The 14982-nt window shown below is 43.0% G+C and overlaps 1 protein-coding gene across 4 annotated transcripts in view; it reads right to left on the reverse strand.

Annotated features, from left to right (window-relative positions):
- PCNT (pericentrin) overlaps positions 1 to 14982 on the reverse strand; it is a 248169-nt gene that overhangs the window by 29238 nt on the left and 203949 nt on the right. For all 4 annotated transcript variants that reach the window (XM_026658033.1, XM_026658029.1, XM_026658030.1 and 1 more), the window contains one exon: positions 14329 to 14479. In XM_026658033.1, coding sequence (XP_026513818.1) covers positions 14329 to 14479 — 151 coding nt within the window. The remainder of the gene's footprint in view (positions 1 to 14328; positions 14480 to 14982) is intronic.

Consider the following 14982-nt stretch of genomic DNA (forward strand, 5'->3'; position numbering starts at 1 on the left):
ATATTAACATTATAACACAAATGCTTATTTGCAGGCCATGCAGACTCTCTAATGTAATGTTTCTACATTGCATTTATTTATTGCATTGAAAACAAATTAAGAAGCAATTAGAATAATTTACTATTAAACAATTAAAATCTAGACAAAGGACATTTTCCAATGCTTAATGATGTGCTAGGAATTCAGGCTAGATTGAGGAGCATCACACCTGGTGATTAATTCCAGAAACACACTTTTTCCTCTTCATACTAAACAGTTATAAAATGAAAGCATAGACATTTAAAAATATTTTAATAGGTGACAATTTCTACATTAGCCAATCAGATTGCCTAAATGACATCTGCAGTAGAAATAGGCTGGGTTCATCTTCATTGCGGAAGATGTAAAAAAACAAACAAACAAAAAAACCACCCCACATGAGATTCTGCTACTAGGGGAGGCGAGTCCTTGGACTTTACAGCTTCTGGTCATTAAGAAAGCTAGCACTCTGAAAACAGTAAATATACTTGAATCCTTTCTTGTAAGTCAACCTCTTAGTCAATGCATCTCTCATAACCCTTCCTGCAGAAGAGTGAGGAAGCTAAGGTCTGGATAGTTTTGTTCTTCTTTTGTCTTGGACAATATGGCCTCTTCTTTTCTAATTTGGAGGGTTTCAAACATTCATTGGACAATACTTGTGCACGAATTACCACATCTATCCCCATGGCAGAAAAAGAACCCCCCCACACCCCCCCAAAAACAATGTAAATAAAGAGACAGATCCAAAAGGAAACTCAGACAAGATGGAATTAAAAACATATGAGCTATATATATAAGGTGACTTACTGAGGAAAAACAGGTGAGTATTGTTTTTGAGAGGTGCTTCCCGGGTTTTTCTAATTTGGCTCAGGCCTACCAGAAGCGATCACTTATTTATACAAATATAGAAGACAATTATTTCTAAGAGAAAAGGAAGAATATTCTGCAGCAGCAATTAACAAGGAACAACTCCTGTTAAATTGGGGGGGAAGCAGGAGGAACTAATTACAGACAAGTGCTGACTTTTATAGCTCAACAAGTTGTGTCTAGCTACACCAAGACAGTACCATTATAGACTAGATGCTCTAATGTCAACCTGAAACAAATGGGAGCAGAATGCCTCTGTTCTAGCTTTGACAATTCTTTCAGTCACTTACTGGGACAAAGAAGGAGAAGTGGTGAACTGTTATTTACATGTGAATACTTTGTTTTTAAGACATGAAGGTTCTTATAACCAGAGTTCTTCGAGTGGCTCTACATATTCCCACCTATGAAGACTGCGCCGCCTGGTGACGCCTAGCAGTAGAACCTTTTCCAAGCAGTGCCTGTTGGAGCACATGCATGCCCCCTCCTATCCCTCTTCTCAGTATTTCTGAATGTTCCATGGGTGAGATTATATAAGGGGACACTGTGTCCTCTACTTCCTCAGTTCCTTCCACCGCTAACCCAGAGAGACCATAATAGCACTCTGAGAAAGAGGGGAAGGTGGGTGGGAAGTGTGAATATGCAGAGTCATCTTGAAGAATCCTGGTTACAAGAAAATAACCTCCATTTCTTCTTTGAGTGAGTCTGCATATTCCCACTTATAGGTAGTTTGACAAGCAGTGCTGAAAACCCGGGAGGTGGAACAGAATCCTAATTAAATCACCACCACTCTGCCAAATTTGGTATCCAGTCTAGAAGCTACATTCAGAGCATAATGTTTAGTGAATGTGTACACTGTCTTCCAGGTAGCAGCCTTGCAAATTTCCCGAATAGGAAGATGTTTAAGATAAGCAAAAGATGCTGCTACTGCTCTAGAAGAATGAGACTGTACCACAGAAGGCGCAGGAATTTCTGCTAATTTGTAACACTGACCTATGCTCTGTTTAACCCATCTGGAAATAGTCTGAGCAGGAACACTATGACCCATATGATTCTTAGTATAAGAAACAAACAATCTAAATGACTTCCTAAAACTATTAGTTCTATCTCAATAATATGCAAGAATCCTTCTAGCATCTAAAGTATGTAACATAGGCTGTGTCTACACTGCAATTAGACACATGCGGCTGGCCCTGCCAGCTGACTCAGGCTCACAGGGCTCATGCTGCAGGGTTATTTAATTACAATGTAGACTTCGGGGCTCAGGCTGCACCCTGGACCTCCCCACCTCGCAGGGTCCTAGAGCCCAGAAGTCTACACTGCTATTAAACAGCCCCGCAGCCCGAGCTCTGTAAGCCTGAGTGAGCTGACATGGGCCCACCATGGGTTTTTAATTAGAAATACCTGCAGACTCCCACTTATTAGCATGAGGTTTCTGGGGAAAAAACCTGGTAAATTAGTTCTCTGATTGATAGGAAACTCAGACACTATTTTTGGTAAAAGCCATCGATTAGGTCTAAGAGCCATCTTATTGTTATGTAAAATCATAAATGGCAAGTTAGCCCTCAGGGTGTGCAATTCTCTCACCCTTCTGTCTGACGTCATAGCAATAACGAAGACCACTTTAGTCGATAAATAAAATAAACATTTTGCCAGGGGCTGAAAGGGCGACCTCAGGCACACGTAAAACCAGATTTAGATTCCAAGATGGGACTGGATCCCTTAAAGGAGATTAGATGTAAACCTTTATAAACCTTTTAACAGAATCATGTACAAACAGCAATGTACTGTACCATTTACTAAAACACAGTAAGCTGAAATAGCTGCTAAGGGAACTTTTAAAGAAGAATTAGATGGCCCTTCAGATTTTAAGTATATTAAATATTCCAAAATACAGGGTGGAAGCTGAAATTGGAGAATCAGATTGTCCCTGCATCCAAGCAACAAATCCAGCCCTTATTAAATAGTAACACTTTTAAAAGGAGACAGTTTTGTAATATTAAGCAATACATTCTGTACCAACAAGGAACGAGACTAATCAAAGTCTGATAGCTCAGTCTCTCAAGGTGAATACACTGTGGTTCTGGATGAAGGATGTTGTCTTGTTGCTGTGACAGATCTGAAGACAGAGGAAGACTCATGTAAAGCCTGTCTGATAGGTGTAGCAGGTTTGTATGCCGCCACTCTCTTGGCCAAGCTGGGGCAATCAATATCATTTCTGCCATGTCCTGACAAATCATCTTCACTGCTTCTTCAATTAATGCAAAGGGGGATGGGGGAAGCATATACAGAAGGCCCTATCCCAAGTGTAGAAAGAAGGCATCCAAGATGGACTGACTGCCCTTGAACAGGAGAAAGGACACTTTTTGTTGAACCTTGTAGCAGACAGGTCTACACTGACTGACCCAACACAAGAAGATATCTTGGGCTACTTGATCCTTTATGGACCACTTGTGAATCTGAGGACTGTCCCTATTATGCTGGTAGCCTATTGCTCTCTCCTGCTAAATGTAGATCTCGAGAAGAATGCCCCAGTCCCATAATCTGACCACACATCAGTGGAAAGAATGCAGTCTCCTTTCTTGGTTCACATAATATGTAGTGGTTGTAAGGTCCATCTCCACCTGAACAACTTTCCCCTTTATATGAGGGAGGAGTCATCTTCTGATAGCCAAAGGAATGACTCTACATTCACACAGACAGATGTGCAAGCTCTTTTCTTGAAAAGCCCAATGACCTCAGATTGTAAACTGAGCTAAATGGGCTCCCTGTCCACTGTTGGATACATCTGACATTTTCGTAACTGATGGTGAAGGGGGATTGAACAGTATGCTTCAGAACATTTCATCTATTTGTCCACCCCTCAGCATAAGAACATAAGAATGACCATATTGAGTCAGACCAATGGTTCAGCTAGCCTAATATCCTGTCTTCCAACAGTGATCAATGCCGGATGCTTCAGAGAGAATGAACGGAACAGGGTAATTTATCGAGTGATCTATGCCCTATTCTCTCATCCCCTGTCAATGAGTTCCATAGTTGTTTTAAATCTGCTGCCTCTTAATTTCATTGGGTGACCCCTGATTCTTGTACTATGTGAAGGGATAAATAACACTTCCCTATTCACTTTCTCTACATCCTTCATGACTTTACAGACCTCTTATCATATCCCCCTTAATCGTCTCTTTTCTAAGCTCAACAGTCCAAGTCTTATTAATTTCTCCTTGTATGAAAATTGCTCCATACCCCTAATCATTTTTTTGTTTCTCTCTACTTTTTCCAATTCTAATATATCCTTGTTGAGGTGGGGTGACCAGAACTGCACACAGTATTCTAGGTGTTGGCGTACCATGGGTTTATATAGTGACATTATGCTATTTTCTATTATCTATCCCTTTCCTAATAGTTCCTAACATTGTGTTGGCTATTTTGACTGCTGCTACACATTTAGTGGATGTTTCAGAGAACTATCCACGATGACTCCAAGATCTCTTTCTTAAGTGGTAACAGCTAATTTAGACCCCATTATTTTGTATGTAGAGTTGGAATTATGTTTTCCAATGTTGTCATAACTATGAAGGGAAGGGTAACAGCTCTCTGTGTACAGAGACTCCAAATCCTTTTACCTGTAAAGGGTTAAGAGGCTCGGGTAACCTGGCTGACGCCTGACCCGAAGGACCAATAAGGAGACAAGATACTTTCAAATCTTGGGGGGGGAAAGGTTTGTGTGTGTGCTCTTTGTTTTAGGGGTGGTTCGCTCTGGGGACTGAGAGGGACCAGACATCAATCCAGGTTCTCCCCATCTTTCTAAACAAGTCTCTCCTATTTCAAACTAGTAAGTAAAAAGACAGCAAGGCGTCTTAGATTTACTTTGTTTTCTCAACTTGTAAATGTACCTTTTTACCAGAGTGTGTATCTTTGTTTGCTGTACTTTGAACCTAAGACAGAGGGGGGTCCTCTGAGCTCTTTAAGTTTGATTACCCTGTAAAGTATTCTCCATACTGATTTTACAGAGATGATTTTTACCTTTTTCTTTAATTAAAAGCCTTCTTTTTTAAGAACCAGATTGATTTCTCCTTGTTTTAAGATCCAAGGGGGTTTGGATCTGTATTCACCAGGAGTTGGTGAAAGGAGGGTGGAAGGAAGGAGGGGGGATGGTTAACTTCTCCTTGTTTTAAGATCCAAGGGGGTTTGGATCTGTGTTCACCAAGGAATTGGTGAAAGGTTTCTCAAGGCTTCCCAGGGAGGGAATTCTTGTGATGGTGGCAGCGGACCAAAGCTAAGCTGGTAGATAAGCTTAGAAGTTTTTATGCAGGCCCCTACATTTGAACCCTAAAGTTCAAAGTGGGGATCCAGCCTTGACAAATGTGCATTACTTTGCATTTATCAACATTGAATTTTCATCTGCCATTTTGTTGCCCAGACACCCAGCAAATCTAGACGGTCCTGAAGCAAACATTTGAAGACCTTCCTGATTGGGTGTGCAGTCTCACATCGGGAGTGTTCAATTTGAAGTTCCTTTGTCATTTCCTGATTTTTCATGCTCTAAGGCCACTGACGGTTGGATGTTGGGGTTTTGGATGAAGGAAGCACAACCTCTTGGGAAGTGTGGAGGTAGGAATTTACCTTGGGAAGAAAGGATTTTGGTGTCTGGAGCACTGTCTTGTCCTTGCGGAACATGCACTAAAGCTCTTGCATCGATAATGCTGCCCAGCTCTGATACTTGCCTTGCAGACATGACAAGTACTAAGAAACAGGTCTCAATGGATAAATGAAAGGTTGACACTGAAGTCAGAGGCTCAGAGGGATAGCTTGTTAGACCCCTCAAAACTAGCGGAAGGCCCCATTTTGGGAACAGTGGCCTGACCAACAGTCTGATTAATTGGACTGTTCAAATGAATCTGGCTACCTGTGGATTGTGTGCCAGGGAGCCAGAGGATTCTGTGAATAGCATTTTACTCAGGGTACGTCTGCACAACAACAACAACAAAATATTTCGGCCGTGAGTCTCAGAGCCCAGGCCAATTGACTCAGGCTCACTGCGCATGCTATGGGGCTAAAAATAGCAATGTAGAAATTCCTACTCAGGCTGGAATTTGGGCTCTAAAACCCAACAAGGCAGGAGGGTCTCAGAACCCAGACTCCAACTCAAGTGGGAATGTCTACACTGCTATTTTTAGTCCCGTACTATAAACCCAACCCATAGTTGATCCAGGCTCTAAAACTTGTTGCTGTGGGGCTTTTTTTGGTTTTTGGGCTTTTTTGAAGTGTAGATGTTGTGACACCCTGGCACCCCCATATTCACCACTATCATATAATTAGGATCTGTTTTGTACAAAGTATGCCTTGTGAGGTGTAATTCTAAAAGTCTTGATCTGCTAGACAGTAATATCTCGTTGGATTGTATGTGTATCATTGTATGTGAAGTTATGCAGTTTGGCTATGTGTGTGCTACAGAAACATGTTGTGAGGTTGAGAACACCCACAACAGGTGCAACAATAAAAAAGTCAAATAATGTTAATGGCTTATTGAGGAAATGCACACAAGCACAAGGATTACCCCAGGAACTATGTACAACAGAAATCTCTCAGAGATAGCACTACACAATGGGAAGTGTTTGACCCAGGTCACAGCAAAAGAGCTTTGCAGCAAGTTGAAAGAGGATATAAAAGGGGGAAATGACATCATGACTGGTCCTCACTCTCCCTACAACAACACACATGAAAGTACTGGAGGAAAAAGACTGAACTAAGGGGAAGTGCTGGTCCCAGGCAGGAAAGAAGGAAGCCTGCCTGTGTATGCAAAAGCTAACCTGCTTGTACTATCTAATGCTTGATTCAAATACTTACGGTAATCTGCTTTGATCTGTTTGCTATCACTTATAATCCCTTAAAAGCTATCTTTCTGTAGTTAATAAATCTGTTTTATACTTTTTACCTAAAACACTGTGGACTGTTTGAAGTGCTTGGGAAAAAATCTCAACTCAAGAACAAAAGTTGGTGCACGCCCACTTACCTTGGTAGAAGTGGAGGACCAGGTGATAAATTCATACTGGTCAGGTTTTTGACCAGAGCAAGATGGTACAACTCTGGGGTCCTAGGCTGGGGAGAATTTTGTCTGTAGCCTCTCCATTGTGGGTTCATGAGTGGCTGGCCAGAGCATTCATGAACACAGCTCGGTGTAGCCCCTGCCTGTGAATGTTGGTGTGAGTGCAAGCTTGGAGGACTTTGCAGCTTGTCACAATGTCAGTGCAAGCGGGAACCCAGATTGGTGAGACAGAGGGCTCAGCTGTACCTCAGTTCCAGGTGGTACCCCAGGGGGGACCCATCACAGATGTATCCTCAGAGCGGATGCCGGATGTGCAATGGTACTGGTGGAAGGCCTCTGTCTACACTTTCTTGCAAAAAGTCCAGAACGGCTGGAATTCCCAAATTTCTGGGATTTGCATTGTGCTCTTTGATCCAGATTCAACAACTGGTGCCAATAGCGAATTATGGTTTTAGTGTTAATACTCTCCTAGATAGCAATGTCTTAATGACTATGCAAGACAGACTGAGACCTTCTAGTACGTCCCTTTCAATAGCCAGGCTGTTAGTTGAAACGGACACCATTTGGGGGTTGGATGAAGGAAAAGGACCTTGCAGGAGGATGTCCGGTCTCCATGGAAGCTGGAGTGCGGGGCTCCAATGTCAGCTATATCTGGTCAGAGACCTTGGTTCTTGTCAGCCAATGAGGAGTTATCAGTATTACCATTGCCTGTTCTTGTTTTATTTTCAGGACCACCTTCCCCAGTAGTGGAAATGGTGGAAATTCATAAAGTATGCCCTGCAGCCAACTGTACGATTAGGCATCTATCCCCATGGATATGGGGTTTGCCTCACTTATGAAGTATTTCAGCCTCTTTTTGTTCATATGATTTACAAACAGGTCGGCTGAAAGGAGGCTGAATGTGTGAATGAGGTCAAAAACCTCCTGATTCAGGCACCACTCAGAGTTGCTGACCTTGCACCTCTTGAGCCACTTTGCCTTTTGGTTCAGGTCACCTTTGACATGGATTGCTCCGAAGGAAAGGAGGAACTGTTCCACTGAACTCTTCATTTCCATTGCTTCCACGTGTATTGCAGGATTACCTGCTCCCTCTTAGACTCTAGTTGTATTGTCTGATTGAACCATGATGTGTTTCTCCCTTAGGGTGGGCCGGAACCTTTGCAGAGCTAGTTTGACTTCTCTCAGCTCTAGGACGTTTATGCTGTGATGTTTTCCTCCTTGTTCCTGAGGCTCTGGGCTGTTTGGGTCAAGCGAGCTCCCCAGCCCTCCACGCTGGCATTGGTTGGAAGGACTAAAGGTTCTGGAAGGCAGATGGGCATGCCTCTGCGGACATTGTTGTGGGTAGACCACCATTGTAAGAAGTTGAACACCTGTGTTCCAGGGAATGGTCCCACAACTTTAGTATGAAGGCTTGAAGACTTCTGATGTGTGATTGAGCCCATGCAGTGATACCTATGCAAGACACCAGGAGTCCTACCAGTTGGAGACATAGTGCTATGGTAGGCCTTCTGCAGCCCTGGAGCAAGAAAATAAATTCCTGGATGGAACCAGAGAACTCTTCTTGGCACTGATGATGAAACTGTTTGCCTGGAGGAGATTCAACATCTGAGATGCCACCCAAACGTTGCTGACTGCAACGGCCCTCTGATCAGAATGTAGTCCAGGAACTGGTACAGATGATTTCTCGGCAAACTGAATCTCGCTATTACCATCACCACCATCTTTGTGAAAACCCTTGAGGCCAAAGACAGGCCAAACAAGAGTGTTTGGTACTCATAATGTTTCCTGCCATGGATGAACCTCTGTAGTCTGTGGTAGCATGGTCTCATGGGGATATGGAGATATGCATCTGCTAGATCAACTGAAGTGAAGAAGCCCACCCAGGACAGAAATGACACCTTAGAGGCCAGGGTCTCCATATGAAACTTTTTTCAGAGTAGCAGCCGTGTTAGTCTGTATCCGCAAAAAGAACAGAACAGGAGTACTTGTGGCACCTTAGAGACTAACAAATTTATTTGAGCATAAGCTTTTGTGGGCTACAGCCCACTTCTTCGGATACATAGAATGGAACATATAGTGAGGAGATATATATATATACATACAGAGAACATGAAAAGGTGGGAGTTGCCCAACCAACTCTAAGAGGCTAATTAATTAAGATGAACTGTTGTCAGGAGAAAAAAAACTTTTGTAGTGATAATCAAGATAGCCCATTTAAGACAGTTTGACAAGAAGCTGTGAGGATACTTAACATGGGGGAAATAGATTCAATGTGTGTAATGGCTCGGCCATTCCCAGTCTCTATTTAAGCCTAAGTTGATAGTATCTAGTTTGCATATCAATTCAAGTTCAGCAGTTTCTCTTTGGAGTCTGTTTTTGAAGCTTTTCTGTTGCAAAATTGCCACCTTTAAATCTGTTACTGAATGGCCAGAGAGGTTGAAGTGTTCTACTGGTTTTCGAATGTTATGATTCCTGATGTCAGATTTGTGTCCATTTATTCTTTTGCGTAGAGACTGCCTGGTTTGGCCAATGTACATGGCAGAGGGGCATTGCTGGCACATGATGGCATATATCACATTGGAAGAGGTGCAGGTGAATGAGCCCCATGTCACAGCATGGATGTTAATAGCAGCTGAAAGAAGATATAAAATGAGAAATAGTGACATCATCACTTGGCCTCTCCCCCAATCTCAACATCTGGAAGACTCTGAACTGGGGAACAGTGGACCCAGGCTGTAAGGTAGTCCAGTCTGTGTACTGAGGAACTGTAACCTGCTTGTACCATCTGTTAGGGTGAGACACTGCTTCATTCAAATCTTGCTTAGTCTGTTTAAGTTAGAATTAGACTGCAAATTTATTTGTTTTTTTAGGTAGAATCATAGAATATCAGGATTGGAAGGGACCTCAGGAGGTCAGCTAGTCCAATCCCCTGCTCAAAGCAGGACCAATCCCCAGACAGATTTTTTTTTCCCCCCAGATCCCTAAAGGGCCCCCTCAAGGATTGAACTCACAACGCTGGGTTTAGCAGGCCAATGCGCAAACCACTGAGCCATCCCTCCACCCCAAAAAATTATTTTTTGTTTTGTTTTTGCATCCTTAGCAAATTCTTTCTTGGCCTGTCTTATTACACTTAACTGCCAGTATGTGCACCTTCCTAGTAGCCTCACTAAGATTTGACTTCAAATTTTGAAGGTTGTCTTTTTCCCTCTACTGGCCTCCCTGACTCTGCTATTTAGCCAAGGTGGCATTCTGTTCTGATTTGAATCATAGAATAGAATCATGGAATATAATTAAAGGAAGACACACCACTTTCCTAGGACTGTCAAGTGGCCAGCATGGGGCTTAAATCCACAACCTTGGCATTATTAGCACCACGCTCTAACCAGCTGAGCTAGCCGGCCCAACTTTGATCTCTCTGCCTCTACTTATAATCACTTAAAATCTATCTTTCTGTAGTTGATAAATTTGTTTTATATTTTACCTAAAAACATTGTGGTTTTGGGTTGAAGTGCTTGTGAAATCTCAGCTCAGGTTACAAGGAGTAGTGTATGTCCATTCCACACTGAGGGAGTGGCCAACTTATTAATGAGTTTACACTGTCCAAGGGAACCATGAGCAGTGTAAGACAGTACATCTCTGGGGTGCAAGGCTGAAAAGCTTGGGGGGAGCCTCTATTGTTGGTTCCTGAGCGGCTGGGAGATCATTCCTGTAACTCAGCTGGGTGTGTCCCTGCCTCTGGATGGCTGTGTAAGCGCAGTGCCTGCCAGAGGTTTGTAGCTTCACATGAGCATCATAGTGTGAGGGACAACCCAGGCTGGTGGGTTTGGAGGGCTCAGCATCCCCACAGTTCAGGTTGCACCCCGGGGACCCCGTCACAAACGCTCTCTATCACTCCCATATCCAGAAGTTTCATTGTGGATCAGATTGTGTTTTATGGAGTCATTGGAGCTGGGTGAAGAACAGATGAGGTGGAGCCTGCAGCTCCAAGGAGTATCCATGGCTGACTATTTCCCTGACACACTTGTCTGTGGTCCCATTTCTCTAGGAAATGGAAACTCCTGTCCCATTGCTTCAGGTGTGGGCAGAGGCCTATGCAATCTTTGTCAAAGCGCATTTTGTGGGGCTGAGGTCACTCTGAACTTTCACCACAGACCACAATTCCACTGTTGTCCCTTGGGAAATCTGTTATCCCTTTGCTAGTACCTCTGTGAGGATGAGGAGCATCTCTGTCAAAAAACAGTCTAATATTCTCTCCTCAGGGACCTTACTGGGGAGGAGACAGATTGTTTGGATTTTGCTGCATTGTCAGCCAGAACCTTATTCAGCTTTTCTCCAAAAAGGAGGGACCCTGTAAACTTGGCGTAGCACCTGCTTAGAGTAGGAGGAGGAGTCAGATGAGTCAGAGGATATCTCCTAGATTTTGTGTGCTTTTTCCTTCCCTGTTTAGCCCTTTAGATTTAACTTTTTTAGTGTGCTCTGGGAGCACGGAAGTTCTGCTGTGGCTTTGGTGTGGTCTCTTGCAGCTAGCTTTCCTTAGGACCTGGAGCCCATTCAAGAGGTCTATCTCAGAATCCTCACTCGCTGGATCCCATTCCCACTGGGAGCAGGAAAAGAGGAACTCATTGTAAGAGCCCTCCTAATTAGCTTATAATTAGGAAGGCTTAGTAAATATGGCAGGCGACCAGCTTGGCTTAACAGTGAAATCCTTGCTGATCTTAAACATAAAAAAGAAGCTTAAAAGAAGTGGAAGATTGGACAAATGACCAGGGAGGAGTATAAAAATATTGCTCAGGCATGCAGGAGTGAAATCAGGAAGGCCAAATCACACTTGGAGTTGCAGCTAGCAAAAGAGGTTAAGAGTAACAAGAAGGGTTTCTTCAGGTATGTTAGCAACAAGAAGAAAGTCAAGGAAAGTGTGGGCCCCTTACTGAATGAGGGAGGCAACCTAGTGACAGAGGATGTGGAAAAAGCTAAAGTATTCAATGCTTTTTTTGCCTCTGTCTTCACAAACAAGGTCAGCTCCCAGACTGCTGCACTGGGCAGCACAGTATGGGGAGGAGGTGACCAGCCCTCTGTGGAGAAAAAAGTGGTTCGGGACTATTTAGAAAAACTGGATGAGCACAAGTCCATGGGGCCAGATGCACTGCATCCGAGGGTGCTAAAGGAGTTGGCGGATGTGATTGCAGAGCCATTGGCCATTATCTTTGAAAACTCATGGCGATCGGGGAGGTCCTGGATGACTAGAAAAAGGCTAATGTAGTGCCCATCTTTAAAAAAGGGAAGAAGGAGGATCCGGGGAACTACAGGCCAGTCAGCCTCACCTCAGTCCCTGGAAAAATCATGGAGCAGGTCCTCAAGGAATCAATTCTGAAGCACTTCGAGGAGAGGAAAGTGATCAGGAACAGTCAGCATGGATTCACCAAGGGCAAGTCATGCCTGACTACCCTAATTGCCTTCTATGAAGAGATAACTGGCTCTGTGGATGAGGGGAAAGCAGTGGATGTGTTATTCCAGGACTTTAGAAAAGCTTTTGATACAGTCTCCCACAGTATTCTTGCCAGCAAGTTAAAGAAGTATGGACTGGATGAATGGACTATAAGGTGGATAGAAAGCTGGCTAGATCGTCGGGCTCAACAGGTAGTGATCAATGGCTCCATATCTAGTTGGCAGCCGGTTTCAAGCGGAGTGCCCCAAGGGTCGGTCCTGGGGCCGTTTTTTTTCAATATCTTCATTAATGATCTGGAGGATGGCATGGACTGCACTCTCAGCAAGTCTGCAGATGACACTAAACTGGGAGGAGTGGTAGATAAGCTGGAGGGTAGGTATAGGATACAGAGGGACCTAGACAAATTAGAGGATTGAGCCAAAAGAAACCTGATGAGGTTCAACAGGGACAAGTGCAGAGTCCTGCACTTAGGACAGAAGAATCCCATTCACTGTTACAGACTAGGGACCGAATGGCTAGGAAGCAGTTCTGCAGAAAAGGACCTGGGGGTTACAGTGGACGAGAAGCTGGATATGAATCGACAGTGTGCCCTTGTTGCCAAGAAGGCTAACGGCATTTTGAGCTGTATAAGTAGGGGCATTGCCAGCAGATCGAGGGATGTGATCATTCCCCTCTATTCAACATTGGTGAGGCCTCATTTGGAGTATTGTGTCCAGTTTTGGGCCCCACACTACAAGAAGGATGTGGAAAAATTGGAAAGAGTCCAGCAGAGGGCAACAAAAATGATTAGGGGGCTGGTGCACATGACTTACAAGGAGAGGCTGAGGGAACTGGGATTGTTTAGTCTGCAGAAGAGAAGAATGAGGGGGGATTTGATAGCGGCTTTCAACTACCTGAAAGGGGGTTCCAAAGAGGATGGATCTAGACTGTTTTCAGTGGTACCAGATGACAGAACAAGGAGTAATGGTCTCAAGTTGCAGTGGGGGAGGTTTAGGTTGGATATTAGGAAAAACTTTTTCACTAGGAGGGTGGTGAAGCACTGGAATGGGTTGCCTAGGGAGGTGGTGGAATCTCCATCCTTAGAAGTTTTTAAGGTCAGGCTTGACAAAGCGCTGGTTGGGATGATTTAGTTGGGAATTGGTCCTGCTTTGAGCAGGGAGTTGGACTAGATGACCTCCTGAGGTCCCTTCCAACCCTGATATTCTATGATTCTATGTGACGAGGCTACGAAAATAGTTTTGTTTGTTTGGTTGGTTTTGTTTTGTTCAACAAGCTCTTCAACAAGTTTCCAGGCAGAGGTAGCAAGTGACAGCCTGGCTGAATTTTTCTCCATCTATTCAGACAAATAATCATTGTACATGGACTGATTCATAACTTGATATAATAAAAATTACTAATTATTTTAAATTTAACTCAGAAAAAAGAGAACAGAAACAAAAAGCAGTTCAGCTGACCTGTGTAATATGTATTCTATTAGAAACTTTCCAATTACTTGATTCTCAGCCAACATCTGAGAGTGCTTTCTACTCATAATCCTAAATGATCATGCAGTATGTGTCTACAGTACACAGCATGCTTGTTAAGGAACTTTGGAAGCAGTTACAAATTGTGAAATGAAACTTTATGGCAGGATCAAGTGGAAGTAGAAAACTATCTTAAATACAAGTCTCTTTTAAAACAACAAAAAAGGGACAAGAAGTTGCTTGTTTTTTGTAAAAGAGGGAACATGGATGTGGGTGCAATTAAAAATGACATTTTAAAACTTTCAATTTTGAGCAAGTCCTCCAGAATCACTGGGATTGAACAAACAAGAGAAGAAAAGGGTTATCAGAGATTAAAAAATAGGAAAAAACTCTGTGTAGGGAAAGAAGTGCAACAGACATTTTGTTAATGCAAGTCAGTCTACTTATGAGATTAGCTCTGAGGATCTCATTAACATGCAGCATGTTACCTCTAATGCTTTTGTCTTTTCATCCTCTCTTAGCTTATGCTGAAGGTGTTGTTCTTCAAACATATTTCGTAACTCTTTTTCTTTCGAATGTTCATTCTGTAGGTCTTGGAGTGCAACTGTCAGATCTTTTTCTTTATTTTCCAGTTCAGAACTGCAACATTCAGCAAAGTTACAAATAACACTTTTAGCTCAGTTCAGAATGGATCATCCTTTTTGTTTTTAAATATTATTGTTTTGGAAAGAAATCTTTTCTTCAGTCTTTTTAACCTTTCTTTCCATTGAAGCAGGAGCAATTAAGTCACTTTGCGACTCCACTCACAACACAAGTGGGATACATTTTATAATTTTGTTAGCTGGCTTACTGTCTCTTCTATCTTTTTAATTTTTGCTCTTTAGCTGTGCCTTTAAAGTTAACCCCCTTCCTATTTTAACTTCTGAAAAGGGAGCAGTCAGCTATCCTCAGCAGAACTAGAAATTATAGCAGCTGTTGATAAATAGGATAAGCTATCTTTCTGTGTGGCAGAGGAACCCCGGTGCTATATGGGAGGAAAAAATCCACTAGTGTGCACTAGGGCTACAGGGGAGAGAGAAAACAGGCCCAAGCCATAATGACCAGGCCACTAACTTTGCCAAGGGAAGTTGCCTGGCTCTATC

Source organism: Terrapene carolina, unplaced genomic scaffold, assembly GCF_002925995.2.
Source record: "Terrapene carolina triunguis isolate 2854851 unplaced genomic scaffold, T_m_triunguis-2.0 Scaffold391, whole genome shotgun sequence".
Classification (NCBI taxonomy): domain Eukaryota; kingdom Metazoa; phylum Chordata; order Testudines; family Emydidae; genus Terrapene; species Terrapene triunguis.